This window comes from Gobius niger (genome assembly GCF_951799975.1).
Source record: "Gobius niger genome assembly, chromosome: 13".
NCBI classification, from domain to species: domain Eukaryota; kingdom Metazoa; phylum Chordata; class Actinopteri; order Gobiiformes; family Gobiidae; genus Gobius; species Gobius niger.
The window spans coordinates 29,841,610-29,863,949 of NC_136864.1; the positions used below are offsets into that span (position 1 = coordinate 29,841,610).

Sequence of the window (22,340 nt, forward strand, 5' to 3'; positions counted from 1 at the left end):
CAAAACCTTGACTAAAATGAAATGATATTTTCGTCAAAAGACTAGAACAAAATTAAAATATGTTGTCAAAATTAACACACTGAGTGCCAAAAGTTTATTTTTTTATTACGAAACTAGACACTCTAATACACCTTATGTGTGATTTTGGTAGCTCCGTGATGAACAGAAGTGAAATAGATGACAATCAAAAACTTCTGGACATTTCGTATTATTGCGTTTCTTTTCTTTGTTTTAGTCTAAAGGGGCGTGGTGTTTCGTAGCTGTAAACCCGACACTTCTCTCTCGCTCTCTGTAGCGTGTTTGACAAAGCAGAGCAGCTTCCCATGGAAAGATCGAAACAGTTGAGATTTTAACGTTTGTCTGAGTTTTTAAATGGTTGAAATCGGTCCAAGGACGGCTGAGAAGCATCCTGTTAAAGTCTTCAAGGAACCAGGATGTTTAAATGCACACGCGATAAAGAGCGAAAGAGATCGATAACACGCGTTGTTTCAAAACGTGTCAACAATGTTGTCATTGAAAATTGTCTTGAAACTAATATATTTAGGCATTTGCCTCTTCTCAAAACGTTAGTGTCAGTCCAGAGAGGAGAGAGGAGGATGTTGCATAAACACCCGTCATCTCCGTTTCTAGAAATAATCTGTGATTTTGATCAAAACTAGCCTCTGTTTAGCTTGGATTTCTCAGGAACCGAGGCACGTAGAATTAAACCGTTTTAACCTACGGAGAGCTTAGACTCTCACCTTTCAAACGAGCCATAGCTTTTTTCAGTTTATATTTTGCCAAAAGTAACTCAAAAGTAACTCAAAAGTAAAGTAGTGTAACTCGGCTACATCTATATCTGTCAAGTATCTATCATTTATTGAACAATGAGTCAATACAGTCATTATTGTGACGACTGTATCGAAACCAAAAGTATATTTACACAGTGGCATGTCAGGGATATCGCGTTACATCGATAAATGACGTCACAAATTTCAATGTAAGTTTAAGTTAGACCTGCAGTCTGGCCATGAACACAAGATGGCGCCACTCAGTCAATAACTCATCAATAACAGACTTGGTGTTTTTTTCTCATGTATTCATGTTTGAGTAACCTTTTTTCAACAATTATTCCCCATTTTACACACATTTCTTGGCATAGGAGATGATGATGTTTTCTGTTTCTTGACGACAAATATTTTTGTATCGGTATCGAAAACCAAGCATTGTGTCGAAAAAAATGTAATGGCCAAAATAAAACTTTAGTTGCGTTCATGGTGTAGCTTTTGTGGCCCTCTTACATCCTTTGAATCCATGTCATCCATAAGAGTAATAAACACAGACTAAGGCATCAAATAGAACCATATATATTACAATGTTTCCATGTCTTTTGGACGTGGTTGTGCTGAAGGCAGACTCCTGAATGGCACCACCTCTCAGTCCTCTTGACTTTTGTAAAAATCTTCTCCTCTAGACGCAGACAGGAGTTCACCATTAAAATGCCACCTCACAAACACCTCAGTGGCAGGAGCTAATGTGGCTAATGAAGCTAAACGGTGTGAATGAGGTGTGTGGATGGGAGATAAACGCTGACTGCTGTGTTGATAGCGGTGTTAATGACATGTGGGTTTGGGAATAGACCGAGGAGAGGAGGGAGTACCTGATAGAGAATCTGCAGTCAGTTCATCTGTAGTAGCATGTGGAAGACCAGACCAGTGGACTGAGAACCACTAAAGGGTTACCAAACTGACCTCATTTCTCCTTCCCAGGAGCTCAGCACTCTCACCCACCTGCCCCGGCATGAGCTGGTCCTCAGGCCTGTCGAGATAACAACATTTGAACTTCGATAGACTGAGACAGGAGTTCACTTTTGTGATTCATGTTTTCAGTCGGGATGCACCGATGGTTTGGCTTTAGAAAGTACTCCAAGATACCGACTACTGATACGAGTACAAGGCATTTTCCTAAAAGATACTTAGGTCATAGACTGACGGTCCGCAGGATGACGGCTCCTCTCACTGGCCTCTTTTCGCATTAGCCTCACTACAGCTCCATGTGGATTTTCCTGTGTGTTGGCGCATGGCAAGTAGCCTAGAGCAGCGGTTCTCAACCTGGGGGTCGGGACCCCCAAGGGGGTCGCGAGACAAATTAGGGGGGTCGCCAGATCATTTAGACAAAATATACATATTTTCATTAGCATATAATCTACTGTTTTATTGTAGCATGTGTTTGATGTGTGTGTATGTGAGTGCCATTATTTGTTCATAGTTTGTTGAATTTTATTTTAGCCATTTTTTTTCTTTGTTTTTTAAGAATTATGTAGGCTAATGTTCCTATTTTTCACGGTGTGACCCGGGCGGGAGGTCACAAACCGCTTTACCTGTTATATTGGGGGTCGCGGCTCCAAAAGGTTGAGAACCACTGGCCTAGAGTATTGTTTTTTTCTGCATCTAAATGTTGCTTATGGTCATGCTGTACCTCTTTATTTAGCTCTTTCTGACTACTCTAGTACCGAAGGAGAAAGAAGAAGAAGCTTTTTTCAGTTTAGGCAACTTGCAAAAATTAAACCTATTTTAATGCAAAAATATCACTTTGAGACCGTCATGCTTTTGTGGATCATTGCACTTTATTGTGGGATGAGCCAACATGCACTTTCAAGGCTGCAGCTCGTCCAATGTGCTGCAGCTCGACTTTCAACTGGAGCGCGTCCACGTGAGAGCGACTCATTGGCTGCTGGTGTGCTTTAGAGATTTTAAATTTCTTACTTTGAAAGGTTTGAATGGCCTCGCCCCCTCCTGCCTCTCTGACCTGATTCAGCTCCATGTTCCCTCTCGTGAAGCTCGTGGCGACCGTAGCTTTTCCATTTCCTTTGGAATCAGTTACCGAGATTAGACAGGCTCAGTCTCTGCCTGTTTTTAAGTCACTTCTTAAAACAAATCTTTTATCACTTGTTTTTGTATACATGTCATCCATGTAGAGGAGGTGACTGATGGTGGCCCCGTTCCTGAGTCGGCTATGGATACCGACTTAGGAATGGGGCCACCAGTCATTGGTTTTCCAGCAGAGGGCGGAGCAGCAGGATTCAGGAGGATTGTTGAGAACTGTGTGAATGGAGTCAAAAACCACTCTGGGGGTGTTTTTGATAAGGAAATAGCATTACAACGTGGGTAAAAGCCCCAAAAAGTCGATGTTACATTATATAAGACCTTTAATGAGTATGAGTACAAGCACATAATATCGAGCCCATGCCCGATTCTGGTATCGGGAGGGCTGGGTACTAGGCTGGTATCAGGAAAAAAAGGTTTCAGGCTCTACTGGTATCAAACAAAGAAAGTATTGAAAGCAGGTACGGAAAAAAAACGTATATCTTTAGATCCAAGTTTTGATTCTGTTGGTCCAGGAACAGCACTGAAGGAAGAGGTTATTTCAGCTCAAATATATGATTGGGCTTTATTTTTTTGCCCCATTTTCCCCAATTTCTTTAAAAAAAACAATTTTAGCCACAGTTTTTGGTTGTTTCCCCAATTTTTTGCGCCTTATTTTTTTCATGACTAATATTTCCCCACATATTTGCCCCCACTTTCCCTCCATTTTTTCCCCTATGATTCCCCATTTATGACATTGAAGATGAACCTGATGTTGTAGTTGTGTATATCTGTTTTCTGATTCTACATGACAAATATTTTAGAATAAGTATGGGAAATATTTCAGGTATCGGCATCTCAGATAATACAAGTCAGACGATGCTGTTTTCATGCTACTTGAATAACTTGAATACTTGAGTTCAGCGCTCCGGTCTGGCTTGTGAACATTCAGACCCGACTGTATTCCTGTTATTTAGTTTAGCAAAAAAAAAAAAGATTGAGACACTTTTTTTTAAATACACAATGTCCTAATTCCATGCCCACATCTCGCAGCAGGGGAGTGGAGGACGTCTGTCAGAGTCTGTTGTGTAAATGCTAATTAGCGGTGGGCGATGTTGACAAAACGGAATGTCTCATTTTATAGACTTTGCCGATAACAGTAATCACGCGATATTTTTTACAAACCATCAGAAATGTGCAAAATATACGTGTGGTAAACAACAAATTCATTCCTAACTTTTCTAACATATTTGTAGCATCCGAAGTCTTCACAGAGACAAGTTCATACATCCCTTTAGACATGTGAGCTTTGTTGTTATGGCGGCCATTTTGAATACCGAAGCAGAATTATGCAGTACTACAATATGTAACAATATGTCTACTCAGGATATAAATGAAAGACAATGTACTCGTAGTCAGTGCTCAAGAACATCAAAATAAAAAAACACGCATGTTTCTGTGAAGAAGTCAGTGTTTGAACTGCTCAGAACGTTGTTAGCTTCCTTCTGGTTAGCATTTAGCTTCAACCGCTCAGCTCTGACCTCTCCAAGAAAAGACCTGAGCCACACTCCAAACATCCAAGGCAAATTTCACACCATTTTTCAGAGACAGGTTATACTAGAGGAGGACTTAATGCATTCCCTTTCATTTCTAGAAATAAAATCAGGTTTGGTCCCTTTAACCGGGCACATTTTCTCCGGTTCAGCTTCACCCACCCACGTCTTTTTAAGAGCAGGCTCAAGACCCGCCTCTTTAGCTTAGCTTTTAACTGACATCTATTTATTTAGACCTAATTATATATAATTATATAATTATATATTTATCTATTTATTTATTGGTTTTTAGATGGTTTCTTATATTTTTAGGCTCTCCCAGTGTCTCCCCTGAAGGTTGCCCCTCTGGTGATAGGATGTGGCTGTGTGGGTGCTGCTCTGTGGGTGCTGCTCTGTGGGTGCTGCTCTGTGGGTGCTGTCCTGTGGGTGCTGTCCTGTGGGTGCTGCTCTGTGGGTGCTGTCCTGTGGGTTCTGCCCTGTGGGTTCTGCCCTGTGGGTGCTGCTCTGTGGGTTCTGCCCTGTGGGTTCTGTCCTGTGGGTGCTGTCCTGTGGGTTCTGCCCTGTGGGTTCTGCCCTGTGGGTGCTGTCCTGTGGGTTCTGCCCTGTGGGTACTGCTCTGTGGGTGCTGTCCTGTGGGTGCTGTCCTGTGGGTGCTGTCCTGTGGGTGCTGTCCTGTGGGTGCTGTCCTGTGGGTACTGCTCTGTGGGTGCTGTCCTGTGGGTGCTGTCCTGTGGGTGCTGTCCTGTGGGTTCTGCTCTGTGGGTGCTGTCCTGTGGGTGCTGTCCTGTGGGTGCTGTCCTGTGGGTGCTGTCCTGTGGGTTCTGCCCTGTGGGTTCTGCCCTGTGGGTGCTGTCCTGTGGGTTCTGCCCTGTGGGTACTGCTCTGTGGGTGCTGTCCTGTGGGTGCTGTCCTGTGGGTGCTGTCCTGTGGGTGCTGTCCTGTGGGTGCTGTCCTGTGGGTACTGCTCTGTGGGTGCTGTCCTGTGGGTGCTGTCCTGTGGGTGCTGTCCTGTGGGTTCTGCTCTGTGGGTGCTGTCCTGTGGGTGCTGTCCTGTGGGTGCTGTCCTGTGGGTGCTGTCCTGTGGGTGCTGTCCTGTGGGTACTGCTCTGTGGGTGCTGTCCTGTGGGTGCTGTCCTGTGGGTGCTGTCCTGTGGGTGCTCAGGTGGAGGTGTGATTATTGAAGAGACTAAACAGCACCATCTGATTTTGTTCTAATCTTTCACATTTAAAAGACAACAACTCTACAAAATGAACTAGAAAGAAATCGCAAAAGAATCACGTTATCAATGAAATAAATCCCAAATGCTCCATCCTCGAAGTTGTGGGTTCGAGTCCCAGATTGAAATATTGACTAAATCGTCTCAGCTCTCCCCATGTTACATCCTTAATAAAAGTTTGACTTTTTGACTCCAAGTCCAAATATGGAGCCGCAATCATTTTCAATCGTCTCGATTCAGTTGCTGTAAAAATCCAAATCTTTTCTGGCTCATGTAAAACCCGGAGTTTTAGATTTCTGAAGAGAATGTAATCTGATTACTCCAGTTATCACTAACATCTGAACACAATGAACATTTGTACGTATTAAGGCACATGATGCTTTAATGATTAGTTTACCTGAATTATGAATGTTTCGATAGCTCTGCTCAAATATTTGTCATATAAAACCATTTAATTATTTATCTATTTCAGGCAAATAATGAAAAGAAAACAAAGAAAACAAAATTCATTTAAACATACAACAAAAAGCAAGCTCCAATTAGCTTGAAAGGGGGTGGGAAAAATAAAACTAATTTAATCGCAGCCCAGTCTCTCTCTATAGTGACCAGACCTGTTGTATAACTCACAAAGTCAAATCTCCAAATCCTCTCAGATGATGCTCTCTCTCTCCAATTGTAAAGAAACACTGCATGTTAGTCGGTAATCATTTGTTGAACGTTTTATGTAGGAATATTGACGTCATATAATAATTTACAAGATCCTTAAACTTTAGCAACTTTTACTGAATAAATAAGTTATGGCGGGACCACATTACACCGGTTTGAGAATCGCTGCATTGGCCCCCGTGTGTTTCAGGATCGATTTGAAAGTTCTTTTAATGGTTTTTAAATGTCGTTATGGTCTTGGTCCTTCTTATCTTTCAGAACTGCTTTTACCTGAGGAGCTCAGGGCTGAGGAGGAGCTCAGGGCTGAGGAGGAGCTCGGGGCTGAGGAGGAGCTCGGGGCTGAGGAGGAGCTCAGGGCTGAGGAGGAGCTCAGGGCTGCAGAGAACGAGAATGTTTTTAAGAGCAGGCTCAAGACCCACCTTTTTAGCTTAGCTTTTAACTGACTAATCTATTTATTTAGTCCTAATATGTAAAATAGATATACGGGAGGTTGTGCAGGCTCATTGTTTTAAATGTTGTTATCTGTAAAGCACTTTGTGATACCTTTCGGTATGAAAAGCGCTTAATTAATAAAGTTTGATTGATTGATTATGAGTGTGGCACAGTGGTTAGCGCTTGTGCTTCAGAGCTAGAAGGTCCCGGGTTTGATTCCCACCTGGACGGGGTCTCTCTGTGTGGAGTTTGCATGTTCTCCCTGTGTCTGCGTAGGTTTCCTCTGGGTACTCCGGTTTCCCCTACCACTAAAAACATGTACAATAGGCCAGGATGAATGTGAGTGTGTTTGAGAGTGCACATGGGGGACGGCAGATGGAAATTAGCCTGTGGCTACAATCTGGCGTGGCGTGTTTACATGCATGAGACCCATGTATGTGCATTAACATGCACTGTCCCGACCAAATAAACCAATAAACATCTAATGAAAGCAACCTTGTGAATGATCGTTTCTGTAATGTGATTAAAGGATTAAAACAGAACAATGATGTTCATTTAATCCATAAAAGACCATTTCTTTTACATTTGTATCATGTAAATGAGCCCAAACAACCAAGTCACTTCCCTTCATGCTGTCCCGGGACCCGACACTGGCATCAAAGCTAAGTGGTGCTGTGGTTAGCACTTATGCTTCACAGTGAGAAGGTCCCAGGTTCGATTCCTACCTTTCTGTGTGGAGTTTGCATGTTCTCCCTGTGTCTGCGTAGGTTTCCCTCCGGGTACTCTGGTTTCCCCTACCATGAAAAACATGTACAATAGGCCAGGATGAATGAGTGTGTGTTTGAGAGTGTGAGTGTGGGACAATTGATGCAAATAAGACTGGTATGAGTAAACAGACTGCACCTATGAGAGGAGTGGGGGGGAAACTGTAGCATAGCGCTGTATTGTCCTGAGTCACTGACGGTCACTTCATCATATGGTCACTGGATGTTATATCAGAGTCATACATTATCGCCTCCAGCCCTGATTCAGTCGCTAAGAGATCAGTCCGTTGAGAAAAGTTCTTGTTCCTGACTGCAGTTTTTGTCTCCCTCGGGCAGCTCCCGATCCTGGCCTCGTCGGTGGTCAGCCTCTACTTCCTGGAGCTCACGGACATCTTTGAGCCGGTGCATTCTGGGTACTCATGCAGCGACCGGAGCCTGTCGCTGCCGTACATCCAGCCCAAGCAGGAGGTGTGCCCCCTCCCTCTGCTGTTCAGCCTGGCCTTCGCCGCCCCCACGGTCACCGTGAGTAGCATTTTGACACCTCATGGGAGCGCTCGGTTACTGACTGCTGCTTGTCTGACCGCTGCTTGTCTGACCCCTATGTAGCCCTGAGAGGAGTTAAGAGTATTTCAGATTACGTGACATGTGACGGGTCACTGATGAACTGTCACAGACGACATGTTCAAAACAGTAACTTCTGTGTTGGTGTTTTTGTCATGAAGCTAACGGCTAACTCTAAACTACAATTCAATACAATACTTATCACGATACTTAGGGGCAGATACAATATTTATTATGATAGTTAGGGGCTGATACAATACTTATCACGATACTTAGGAGCCGATACAAAATTCATCACTATACTTCGGGGCAGATACAATATTTAATATGATAGTTAGGGGCTGATACAATTCTTATCACGATACTTAGGCGCCGATACAATACTTATCACGATATTTAGGGGCCGATACAATATTTATTATGATAGTTAGGGGCTGATACAATTCTTATCACCATACTTAGGGGCCGATACGATATTTATTATGATAGTTAGGGGCTGATACAATGTTTATCATGATAGTTAGGGACCAATACAATACTTATCACGATACTTAGGAGCCGATACAAAATTCATCACTATACTTAAGGGCAGATACAATACTAATCATGACACTTAGGGGCCGATACAATATTTATCATGATAGTTAGGGCCTGATGCAATACTTATCATGATGCTTAGGGGCCGATACAATTTTCATCATGATACTTAGGGGCTGATACAATTTTCATCATGATAGCTAGGGGCTGATATAATACTTATCATGATACTTATGGACTGATACAATATTCATCACGATACTTAGGGGCCGATATGATCTATATTGCGATACAGTAAATATAGTGAAACCTTTGAAACAGGTAAAAAGGATGATGTGTCCAAAAGCTAGAAACCAAATGCCACTTTGAGTAGTGCGTTACCACAGCATAAATGTAGGCGTAACACAAAGTGTGTCACTGTTTCAGAAGCAATGCTACATTTAAAAAGTACTGAAAGTATTGCTACTTTGATAAAACATTGATTTATCAAGCATTGATACTTTATTTGTAACAAAGGCGTATTTTGATATATTGCCTAGTGGTTTTCAAAGTGAGGGTTGGGACCACTTTGGGGGGGGGTCGCGAATTGGGGTCGCAAAATGATTTTGAGACGATATTTTTTACATTTCTGACCTTTAATTTGATGTATTTTTTGTAACAGATTTTAAATTAAGCCAAATATCAAAGTGCAGTCTCCAAACTGACATCATTAAACCAGATGTTGGTTGAGTGATTTTGGGGGTCGCAGCCTGAAAGGTTTGGGAACCCCTGCTTTAGCCCTTACCAGACACTGTATCTTAAGGCATGTCCTTATAGTCTGATTGTTTTTCTTTTCTCCAGTTTAGACAGGCGGACCAGACTAGTCAGAAAAGCTAATACAGTTTGCAAAAGATTTTCCTCAAAGGATTTGCTTGAAGCAATTATTGTTGTTTATTCATAGAATCACTTCTTCAGTGTATTTCACAAACTGGTGTAATCTTCGGGTCTGGTGGGGCTCAGTCTGTTTTCCGACTGAGTGGATCATCGGTTTGAGATATAAACATCATGTAAAATGTTTTGTTATTGTGAATAAATCAACATTGCAATTGTAATCAGTGAAACCACTCTTTGATTTGAACATAATGACCTCATTTCCGGTGATGTGTAAGGAATATTACAAAACCTGCTGCAAGGCTGCAAGATTCTTCGTGATCAAATCTACATATGAAATCAATTTGAAAGGTCACAATTAGCAGATCACAGGCTGCAGTTATTTAGCAAAGATATTTGTTGTAAAATAAACCTTTTAACCCTGGAGTTGCGAGCTCTACAAACATAAGATACTTGTATTATTTGAGCAGTTCATACACGATGGATGTTGTCTCTGCCGTGGAGAAAGTCCCATCACTCGTCGTACCCACTCAGCCTAACGTTCCATCTGTGTTTGCGTTGCCAGATCCTGATCGGCGAGGCCATCCTGTACTGCTATCTGTCGCGGCGGTCCTCCTCCGGCCAGACCGAGGCCAACATCAACGCGGCTGGATGCAACTTCAACTCCTACATCCGAAGAGCCGTCCGCTTCATCGGTGAGGAGACAGAAGCCCACACACATGTCACTCAGGCTCCGGGGCTTTTCATTTCAAAGAGCTGTGACAAACGCTGCAGGGGAATAGGACTGACAAATACATTTAGAGATAGAGCCATTTGGAACGTTTCCAAATACTAGAAAAAATGTACTGAAAGTTTTTCTATCATTTAAAATGGTAATTAATGAGGAGTTTCATACGTAAAAATGCGTGAGTTTTGTTTTTGTTTTGAAAGAGCTTTGACTGTACACTGCCTGACCCCCCAAAGGTTTCTATAAGCTTCTGTGCTGTCCAAAGATCCAGTGTGTTGTTCATTTTTCACCAAGATCTTATATTGCGGATGGGAGAGTGTGACCACTGCACAAAGCCTTGTCCAGCACATCCCAAAAGATTCTCAATGGGGTTAAGATCTGGACTCATCTCGTGCTCCCTGAACCACTCTTTCACAATGTGAGCACGATGACCCCTGTCTTTTTTGGAATGTGCCCGTGCCACCAGGGAAGAATAAATCCATGGATGGAATAATCTGGTCATTCAGGATGTTCAGGTAGTCAGCTGACCTAATTTTTTGGGCACATATAATTTTTTCCACATAGTACGCTTCAAACCAGCACCATTTTACTGCAGTGTGCGCCGTTGTATGGTTTACCAGTTCCATTACAAACGAACACAGTCGTTGAGGGCGGAGCTCTCATGGACGCACGCGCTGGAATACACATTACTGAAGCAACAACAGAACGGCCATGAAAACTTTTGTGAGTTTTTATGATAACACTGTGGTCAAATGATGCCTTTTGATGGAGTTAATGGAATTATTCAGAGGATCCAATGCAAACGATAGAGGAAAGAAGCCGCTAAAAGACGAGCTATGAAGCTAAGCTACATGCAGACCTGCTAAAGTTGTGCTAACAGCGGCTAAATACTATCATCGCAAAATCCCCTTTTTCAACAGCGGTATGATGTGAAATATTAAATCAGTATGACCTGCATGTTTTAGTGAGGGCGTTCCTCTCTCCTCTGCCCAGTCAGAGCTCAGTTTGTCCACGCCATGGCAAGTTCAGCACTTTGGCCCAGGGCTGAGTTCGGTCCCAAAGTTTGTGCCTGGCTGATCTTGTTTGACCCTGGTCTGGCCAGTGGAGACATTCACCTACACGGGTAGACGTGGCACTGGACTGGGTGGTGATTGCCAGTGGAAAACATGAGCGACACGGTAGCGCAGCGGTTAGCACTCGTGCTTCACAGCTAAAAGGTTCCGGGTTCGATTCTCACCTGGTCGGAGCCTTTCTGTGTGGAGTTTGCATGTTCTCCCCGTGCCTGTTTATGTTTCTTCTTCCCCTACCACTAAAAACATGTACAATAGACCCGGATGAATGAGAGTGTGTCAGAGAGTGCGAGTGTGGGACAACGGTTGGAAATTAGCCTAAGGTTAATGCATGAGACCCATATATGCTCATTAACATGCACTGTCCCGACCAAATAAACTAATAAAATGTGATGCTGAACCTGGACCTGACCAACTGCAGTCGCCCCAGGTCATGGCAGTTAGTTAAATCCATGTGTACACATTTTTTCTGGGTCAGGCAGTATATGTCAACTGAAAAGTTATAACAGAATACCCTCAACTTTTCAGTTGACGTATACTGCACATTTTAAATCAATATTGCAAATTGAGTGTCAAATCAACAAGTAACAATGCAGACATGCCATGTTGTAATGTCGCATAGCCTCTAATCACTCACAGGAAGTGACATACATAGAGGTAAACATTTTTAAACTGTTGCCATGCCAACCATGCTATACACCAATAAACTACACACCAATAAAGTCAAGCCAAAATCGATATGGATGCTTTTTCACAGCAAATAGTTCAGTAGAAGCGAAAAACTGCACTCGTTGCTCACGCTAGCATATATACCGTGAAGCTAACACTAGCTTCCTGTTTAGAATTGTCCTTTTAAAAGTATTTATGGGCTGTTTGCTCCTCTCCATGTCTGTATCTTTATTTGGTAGAGAATATAAAGCAGTGCTAAGTAACTCTTGCCCCTAGAGGCCATAAGCGCCACAACAGGTGTCGTAGCATGTTATATTTTTTTACTCATTAATTGTCCATGAGAGTAAATACTGCGCTGACAGAAAAGACAAAGGGACAGAGGGATATTGTACATCTAATTACGCAATGGAGATGATTTTTTTTCACTCAAACTTGGCTGTAAATACTGTTTAAGTGGCGCTAGCCCATAGTTAGTTTTACCTGTTAGCTTGTTAGCTTCTTCTTCGCGATCCCATTAGTGTGTATTGGGGGCTCCGACCCGGAGGCAGGAAAGTTGCAATTGTGGTTTTCTGGCCAGAGACACCATGGGGGAGATGAAAGACCCCTGCTTTAATAATGCAGCATTTGTTAAAGTAATGGTGGAGAAATGGGAAAGTTTAGTTTTTCCTTCTTTTTAACGGCTGAACTACTGAACTTTTTCTCAAAACAGACTTACGGTCGCCTTCTTTCGCTCCTTTGCTAAAATTCGGACCTCGCTGTCCTCGTACAGTTAATTCGGAACCGCTGCTGTTCTCTCTGCGATGCTGGTACATCCTCTTATTGCGGGCTGTCTGACCAGTGTACAGTGTTTTCAAAGTAGATAGCGTAAACATTTCAAACGAGTTGCTCTTGATTGTTTTTTTTCTTCCACTTCTGCGCTCAGGCGTGCACATCTTCGGCCTGTGCGTCACCGCCCTGATCACTGACATCCTGCAGCTGTCCACCGGCCTACACGCCCCCTACTGGCTGGAGGTGTGCAAGCCCAACCTGACGCACGTCAACATGAGCAGCTGCGAGGAGGGCTTCATCCTGGAGGACATCTGCTCTGGACAGGACCAGAGTCTCATCACCGCGGGGAGGTACGGCACTCACAGTCCACTTCCTGGTTTAGACTGACCAATGACTGCGTAGCATTGCATCGAGAATGAAATACAAGCTTTCATTGTATTGGTGAACATGTGAGTGGATCGAGCTCTCCTCAGACCTGGCGTCACAAACTCGTCACCATGGAGATGTGGCCGCTTTGCTTTCACTGTTGCTTTAACCCTGTTTGTTCTCGATTAGTCCTGGTTTAATCCTGTGGTCAGTCCGGGTTTAGTACTGGTTTATTCTTTCTTTATAAAGTCCTGGTTCTGCTCTTTGTTCAGTTCTGCTTTAGTGCTTCCCTGTTTAGTCCTAACTTTGTCCTGCTGTAGCCCTGGATTTATGGTTTAGTCCAGTATTTTTGGTTTAGTCCAGTATTCAGTCCTGGTTTAGTCCTGATTTAGTCCCGGTACAGTCCTGGTTCAGCTCTGGGTGAGTCCTGGCTTTGCCCTGGTTTAGTCCTGGTTTAGTCTAGTATTAACCCAATATTCAGCCATAGTTTGGTCCTTGTTTAGTCCTGGTTGAATCCAGCCTCAGCCCTGTCTTCAGTCCTGGTTTAGTCCTGCTCTAGTCCTGCTTTAGTCCTGGTTCAGCCCTGGTTCAGTCCTGCTTTAGTCCTGCTCTAGTCCTGCTTTAGTCCTGGTTCAGTCCTGGTTTAGTCCTGCTCTAGTCCTGCTTTAGTCCTGGTTCAGCCCTGGTTCAGTCCTGCTTTAGTCCTGCTCTAGTCCTGCTTTAGTCCTGGTTCAGCCCTGGTTCAGTCCTGCTTTAGTCCTGCTCTAGTCCTGCTTTAGTCCTGGTTCAGTCCTGGTTCAGTCCTGGTTCAGTCCTGGTTCAGCCCTGCTTTAGTCCTGCTTTAGTCCTGGTTCAGGCCTGCTTTAGTCCTGCTTTAGTCCTGGTTCAGTCCTGGTCTAGTCCTGGTTCAGCCCTGCTTTAGTCCTGGTTCAGTCCTGGTTTAGTCCTGGTTCAGCCCTGGTTCAGTCCTGGTTCAGTCCTGGTTCAGTCCTGGTTCAGTCTTGGTTCAGTCCTGCTTTAGCCCTGGTTCAGTCCTGGTCTAGTCCTGGTTCAGTCCTGGTTCAGTCCTGGTCTAGTCCTGGTTCAGCCCTGGTTCAGTCCTGGTCTAGTCCTGGTTCAGTCCTGGTTCAGTCCTGGTTCAGTCCTGGTCTAGTCCTGGTCTAGTCCTGGTTCAGCCCTGGTCTAGTCCTGGTCTAGTCCTGGTTCAGCCCTGGTCTAGTCCTGGTTCAGTCCTGGTTCAGTCCTGGTTCAGTCCTGGTCTTGTCCCGGTCTAGTCCTGGTCTAGTCCTGGTTCAGTCCTGCTTTAGCCCTGGTTCAGTCCTGGTTCAGTCTTGGTCTTGTCCCGGTCTAGTCCTGGTCTAGTCCTGGTCTAGTCCTGGTTCAGTCCTGGTTCAGTCCTGGTTCAGTCTTGGTCTTGTCCTGGTCTAGTCCTGGTCTAGTCCTGGTTCAGCCCTGTGTAATTCCTCCCTGTCGGCTCTCGTATCCTCTGCTGGAGGATGTGAGTGGGAGGTAATGTCTAGTTTGAACACTGGGTGGTAAAGCTCTGTGTGGTTGCCATGGAAACGCGGCGCTGAATAAGAGGGCCTTGTAGTCGCTGCCCGCTGAGGTCGCTCCACACAAACTCACTCAACATGGCCGTCGCTCCACCGTGAGCGGGAGCTTCCATTCGAGACGGACCAAACACAACACAAGCATTCATTCATCAGCATTCTGACCCAGAGTAGGGCTGGGTACAAATATCTGAGTAAAAGTATCAGGTATCGGTGTCATTAAAGTAAAACAACGTCCCCAGCCCTCGTCAGCAGCAGAAGAAGACGCTGTTTGGTGAATATTTGAACAGTTAGTCCCGGGCGGAGATCTGCACCACAGAAGTGCTCACTCTGTCCTCTGGGCTCGTTCTCAGCCTCCCACCACTTTCACAGCTCCGATATGTCACGTCAATCCACCAGGGCTCTCGCGCAGGCTGCGGGCTCCTATACTGTGTACTGTGGAGGACATCACAGTACACAGCGCCAGAGGAGAGCATGCAGTACAATCAAACAAGGTCGAGAAATACACAAGAAGCAGAGTCACGGGGGTTCCGCAGGGCCTGAAGAACCAAAGCCATAGTGTTGTGCCCAAGTCAAGGCCTTAAAGCGATGGTGTGGAAGTCCAAATGCAAAACGAACCGCCTGGTCTTGCATTTTGATCTAAAGTACGTAATATTATATCGTTTTTTTGTCCCTCTTTCCCGGATCTCAGCGACGAATCAGAGGAGCTTTGATTGTTGACTTTCAAATCTCTCCCTCTCTCCTCACTTTTCACATGTATATGATCAGTTTTCATTGCTTTAGGATTATCACACGGTGCGACTGGTCGGCTCGGTGGCACAGTGGTTAGAGCTTGTACTTCACAGCGAGAAGGTCCTATAGGTTTGTTGACTACCTGGACGGGGCCTTTCTGTGGAGTTACATGTTTCCTCTGGTTTACCCTAACACTAAAAACATGTATAATATCGTCCCCTCTGGAGCCGGGACTCCCCTGGATATGAGATTCCTAATCCCAGACGGACACTTGTGAATGTGACATTTTGTCAGTAAAAATACAGTGGGTGCGAAACATCTTTAATAAAGTGTGACTAGGGGAAGGTGAAATGATCAACAAAAGGCACGAGGATTTGAGACATTCCCATAATGTACAAAGGAGAGCAATAATGCCTCGTAGCGCCCCGATACGGCAAGTATCACAGCTTTAAACATGTTTCTTGGCAGCCAAGGGTCTTTCAGTTCAGTCGGATTTTAGCGCTTTCTTCCTTACAAAAGTCTTGCAGAACTGAGAGATTTGTTGGCTGTCAGACACATGTAATATTTCCGATTTTAAAAGGGATTTCTCTAGTATTGTGAGTTAATAAGAACTTTAACGGGGGGACGTCGTCGACCAAAGAGCTCCAACAGGAGATTCCTTTGAAATTGTAAAATGCATTATTAGAAGGGTCCCATCAGAGTTTAATAGTTGAATAATTGTGAAACCTTTCTCCTTTTTTAATCAAGCCAGTTCTGTAGAAACAATCATACGTCAGTGTTCCAGATAAAATAACAGTGAGGAAAAAAATAGTGTCTGTAAAGCCATTTCCATGACAACAAAGCCTGTTTGTTAGTTGTGCTGTTCTTCAGTATTTATACAGGTTTAGCTCTTTCTGAAAGAAAGTGATGACAGTTTCAGTGTCCGATTCCAATATATATTCAGTGTTTACTACTTTAAGATATAGAACACTGACGACTCCCTCCTCCAGTGAAGTCAATCCAGGCCGATGTTTTTAACTCGGCCATGTAATAGAAATATTCTATTGTGCGAGGCAGGACTAATTCCTCATAGAGCAGTGGTTTTTGGACTCCAGTGGGAGGTCAGGTCTGTGCATATACCATAACATTATGTATATGTTTTATCATTGTTGTTGGTATTATACACCTTGCCCAGGAACAACAGCTGAAAACTAGCTTTGCAGCTAATACTGACACTTTTACAGAAATGTTCATTAATGTGTACTGTCCCTGTCAAGTAAACTAATAAATAAATAAATAAATGAATGAATACGGTCCTCAGTGTTAGCTGAAGGACTGTCAATTGATGGAAATGAACAATTGAAAGCTAATTCTGTACAGACTGGAATAAACTGCAGCAGAAGAATCTGATTTAATGTAATACAGTTAAATATGAATCGTAGAAAATCCTCAGGCCATGTCTGACCATCAGGGTTTGAAGTGTTTTAGAGGTTTTGTAAAATGTTGGTGTCCTCCTGGTGCACATTCACTGAGTGTGTGTCAGTCTGTGGATGGTTCTGATCTGTGAGATGACAGCTGTGCTCAGCCTCAGGCGGGCCATGATCTCCCTCCTCCTATTGGGCAGCATCAGTGAAGTCAATGTTTCTCTCACCACTTATCAGAAAGAGAATTCAAGAGCTGAGATCTAGGTTTAGGAAAGTTGAAGATCATGTTTTGTGTTGTTACATTACTATAGAGGGCCTCACACGATTACTATAATGTTTTATGTTTAAAAAATATAATAAATGGGTAGGTAATAGTTAAAAAAAAATGTACTTATTTGGTTTTGGCAAAAGTGTAATATGTATTTATTATATTTACTATATTTGTTTTTCATTTTGGAAAATTCCCCACATTTCCGAGCTTAATTTCCCTTTGAAAGATTCCGTCCATGTTCTGTGTAACCCTGTTAGTTGTTTGTTTGTAAATAGTTGTGTTGTAGTTTCAGTGTATGCGGGTCATTGAATGAAGTCGATCAATAATAGATCAAACATATGCTTGAGATTTCCTCCCTGCAGCACTGAGCTTTTGTACAGTGTCGTAGAAACATGGACACGTTTGGAGAGATACAAAGGTCATCTTTTCCTTTAAAGTCATTGTTTACTGTGGAAGTGAAGAGCAGAACATATGGCCGCAGGTGTCAGCGTGTTTTGCCCTTGGAGCAGCAGCAGCAGCAGCAGCAGCAGCAGCAGCAGCAGCAGCAGCAGCAGCAGCAGCAGCAGCAGCAGCAGCAGCAGCAGCAGCAGCAGCAGCAGCAGCAGCAGCAGCAGCAGCCAGGATTTACATCGTGTCAAAGTGAGATCAACTATGAAACTACGCAAGTTCACTCCCTCAGTCCAAGTCCTAATTCCAATTTCTGAATTAGATTATGTCATAATGTCAGTTGGAGGACCGGGGCCAATACAACTCTATTCAAGTGGTTTGTCCCAATAATGAGAGAGATATCATTATTGGGACAATAATGATATTCAGATGATCAGAGGAGACAGAGGGCAGCTACAGTTTCTCCATCCTCCAAGGTCATGCGGGTGGAGTGGCTGAAGAACAACGAGATCATCGACCCGGCCGAGGACAGGAACTTCTACATCACCGTGGACACAACCTGATCATCAAGCAGGCGCGTCTGTCCCACACGGCCAACTACACCTGTGTGGCCAAGAACATCGTGGCCAAGCGCAAGAGCTCCACCGCCGTGGTCATCGTCTACGGATTTCCCATCAACCAGTGCTCCTCCTGTGACCAAAACAGTGAAGATGGCGGCCGCGACACAACCATCTTTCACCAAAGAAAAAAAAGAGTGGTGCGCACTGAATGGGTGCTGCTGCCGGATGCTCTCTCATCGAATGCAATTTCTCCATCTGTGAGATCAATAAAGTATCATCTTATCTTATCTTATATTAGCCAAAAAGCAAATAAAACAATATCACGACTGTTTTATTGGAGAGTTAGTCTTGTTGAATAAAATGTAAACAGAAATCAAGCAGCTGTCGGATAATTCCTCAGGATGTAAATTCTTCACCTTCTGTGTTTCTGACTGTAGCTGTGTTAGCCTTGAAGCTAAAGGCTAACGTTTATTTAACGCTAATGGTAAAGTAGTGCCACCATCTGAACTCATATAATGAAACACATGTATTTGTTTTCTTCTGTTTTTTTTTTTATCTGAGTTTATTTTCTTTACCTTAGAGATCATAGAAATGCCTTTAGCTATCTGAGTCTGTTCCTTCACAAATTGTACGTTCCGCTCCCATATAAGGAATATGGAAGCCGTGCACAAAACTGAAATATGGTGTGATGCGTTTTGTCCTTTTCATGGCATTTGTAGAATTTCTAACATAGTATAAGATGAAGATTAGTGGTTTAGTGGATGTTTTTCTGACTCCACAAAAATCAGAAATTGAGTTAGCATTTAGCTCAGATACTAAATTGTATCTAAAGTCAAATCTCCAATGGTCTGTACATTCATTAATGATTTCTAACTTTGGCCTAAATGTGGTCGATGGTTGACAACAGCTGAAAACATCTGGATCAGTAGTTAATGCTAATGGCTAATGACCAAAGTTTCAGACTTGCCAAGTCCGCAGACATTAGGATCAAACCTGCTTCTCCGTTCTTTTACTATGGTCATTGCCCTACACGGGCCAACAGGAAGTTAGCCAAAAACATTCTCTGCACAGACTATTGGGATGTTAAGTGTGACATCACACACAAAAGCCTGTAGTGGCTCAACAGGAGGTTGAAATCCCATTGTAGTCAATAGGGCTAAAGTTCCATTGGACCCAGAAGTAATAATAATAATAACAATAATAATAATAATAATAATAATAATAATGCATCGGTTTTATACAGCCCTTTTCTGGACGCTCAAAGACGCTTTCATTATTATTTATTTATTGAAACAGGGACAATGTACAGAACCATTAGTCTTTACAAGAGGAGATGGTTTGCACCAGATTTAGCTCAGCAGCTATTTTCCATCCGCAGTCCCTGGACAGGTGTGAACATAAAGCATTACAATTACAATCTACAAATCCAATCTACAATAAAATCACTGTATAAAATACATTCTATGCTTTTCCTAAAAGTGTACACACAACAACAACAAAACTAAACAATCTCTATGGTTTACAATACATTCATTAATGCTGATACGACTGATGATCTAAAATGTAAATTTTCAAATTTCTAGTAAAACTATTAAAATCCACAGACAGTTTCAAACTGTCTGGAAGTTCGTTCCACTGTTTAATGGAGCGAAACGAGAAGGCACATTGTGCAAAGGCCGACGATCTTTTTGGTATGACACAGTTATTGTTTGCAGTGGATCGAGTAGCTCTTGTATTTTGCTCAGAACAAAGTCTGACAAAGTTCTTCAGTGGTGGTGGAGCTGCGTTATTGGTGATTTTGAATATAGTTCTTAGATTATTGTATAAAATGAGATTGTCAAAACTGAGCAGTTTATACTTACTCAGGATATTGCAATGATGATGATGAAGTGTTTTTTTATCGAGTGCCTTTAAAGCCTGATTATACACGGATCTTAGTGGTTTGAGTGTGGTCTCCTTTGCCTGTGACCAGCTGGATAAACAGTAAGTAAAGTGAGGAATTATCATGGCGTTGAAATAAGTGAAAGCCGCCGCGACTGTCAAGCTGTTCCTCATATGTTTTAGAGAAGAAATATTATATTTAATTGTATTGGTTAGTTTTTTAATATGCTTTTTGAACGTCAGTGTTTGGTCTAAATAGAGCCATAAGTATTTTGTTTCTGTTACATTTTTTAGTGCCTCTCCATTCACATAGATGCTAGGCATCTCTTTTGTATTATTTGTTTTGTGAAAATACATACCAACTGTTTTACTAGTGTTTAATGTCAGACATGAGGATTGGAGCCAATTTTGGATTTCTTCCAATGCTGAAGACAACTTTGAGGCCACTGTCTGCATATCCTTTCCATGTGTGAATATGACGGCATCATCTGCATACATAATTATATCCAGGTCTTTGCACACATCAGGGAGGCTATTTATATAAATGCTGAAAAGCAAGGGCCCCAGGATTGATCCTTGTGGGACCCCGGTTGTGCAAGGCTTAAAGGAGGACATTGCATTATTAGTTCTCACACACTGCGTTCGGTCAATAAGGTATGAATGTAACCATTCCAGTGCTTCACTGGACAGATTACACTGGGCATTAGGGACAAGAGGACAGAGTGGTTTACCGCGTCGAAGGCCTTTCGTAAGTCCAAGAACACGGCACCCACCGTGCCCCCCTTGTCCAAGCCGGCCCTAATGCTCTCCGTTAGGTAGCAGCAGGCAGCATCAGTGGAATGCTGCCTGCGAAAACCAAATTGCATTTGGTGCAAAGCATTATTATCATTTAGATGTTCTGTTAACTGCCCTATGATTGCTTTTTCTAAGATTTTTGACACTACAGGTAGTATACTAATGGGCCTATAGTTACTAACCTCATTTTTACTACCAGATTTATGAATTGGGGTAATAACTGCTGCTTTGAAGACATTAGGGAACACACTTTCATTAATAGATTTGTTAATAATTTGGGTTATTGTTGTTGCTAGAGTCTCCCTATGTTTTTTGATAAGTGTGTTGTCAAGTCCCCAGTAGTCTTTGGCCTTTGAATTTGATAAAGATTGTATTATTTTATCTGTTTTGGCATCATCAATAATTTTAAATTTTAGTGCAGTATTGGACAGAAATGCAGGTGGTGAGAACAATTGAAGGGAACCAGACGTTTGTGATGTGATTTCATTCACAGAGTCTATAAAATAGTTGCTGAAGTGATCAGCAACTGTGCCATCATTAATGTAAGTTTCATCTATTTTAAGCTCTATGGCCGTGCATTTTGGTTTCCCTCTTCCTGTAATTTTATCTATTGTTTGCCACAGCTTTTTAGAATTTCCCTGTGCCTGTTTAATTATATTAAGAATAAATGTCGCCCTAGCTTTTCTAAAAACCTGTGTAACTTTATTTCGAAGTCCAGTAAAAATTAATCGATCGGTATACTTTACATTGCATTATTCATTCACTCCATACTTGGTGGTGGTAAGCTACTATTGTAGCCACAGCTGCGCTGGGGTAGACTGATGGAAGCGAGGCAACCAGTCTGCGCCATCGGCCCCTCCGACCACCACCAACCACTCACTCACTACATTCGCCAGGCTTCCTGGTGTTACCAAACGGTCTCCCATCCAAGTACCGACCAGGCCCTTCCCTGCTTAGCTTCCAAGGTCTGACGGGATTGGGCATCGCAAAGGCGGTATGACCTTGCTTAGAAGTGATGACATCATTTCTTAAGCAGAGGATTTGGGGCAGTAGTGGGAGGGAAAGGGAGAGTTCAGCTTCCTGAAGCTGTCCCTCAGTCAGTTGGACCTGTCACGGATGGAGACTCCGCCGTCTTCTCCCTGAGGCCAGACTGAAGAGGCCGTGAGATGGGCGTGGTATCTCCCTTTAAGATAACACTTTAACTCTGCCACAGGAAAGCCGGTCCAATGGGCCCCGTCCAGATCATTGTTGACCCAAAACTCTCACAAAGCCCACGGAGAAGAGTGTCATCCAGCTTTATACCCAGAGAGCGTCCGACGATCTCTACAGGAGGGACAGGAGACTTGTGCAGATCGGTCGCTGGTCAGACTCGGACATCTCCTCCGTTCATTGTCCTCCAATTTTTCCAAAGCTGCTGTGCTCTCTAGTGCAGAAAGCTGTGACTAAACATCCCAAAAACAAAAACGCCACAGCTCAAAGAGAACACTACCACGCCATGGTAACAATAATCGTATTTAGACAAAATGTACAATGAAATGTAGGTGCACTTCCAAGATATAATTTGTGGGATGAGTCTACTACATCTTGGTTTCTCAAAATATGTCAATATTTGTCAGAAAACCTGCTGTTAGATCTTTTTTCAGTAAAAGTCTAGTGCATTCTGTATCAGCGGCTGACATAAACAGCCTAAATAGAGAGTGTCCTTTTGCCTTAAAGTG

General features: G+C 43.1%; 1 protein-coding gene across 4 annotated transcripts in view; it reads left to right on the forward strand.

Annotated features, from left to right (window-relative positions):
• The window catches only part of LOC306973219 (phospholipid phosphatase-related protein type 4-like), a 51,705-nt gene that overhangs the window by 12,666 nt on the left and 16,699 nt on the right, over positions 1–22,340 (forward strand). For all 4 annotated transcript variants that reach the window (XM_079570089.1, XM_079570090.1, XM_079570091.1 and 1 more), the window contains exons 2-4: positions 7,812–7,997; positions 10,009–10,138; positions 12,832–13,027. In XM_079570089.1, coding sequence (XP_079426215.1) covers positions 7,812–7,997; positions 10,009–10,138; positions 12,832–13,027 — 512 coding nt within the window. The remainder of the gene's footprint in view (positions 1–7,811; positions 7,998–10,008; positions 10,139–12,831; positions 13,028–22,340) is intronic.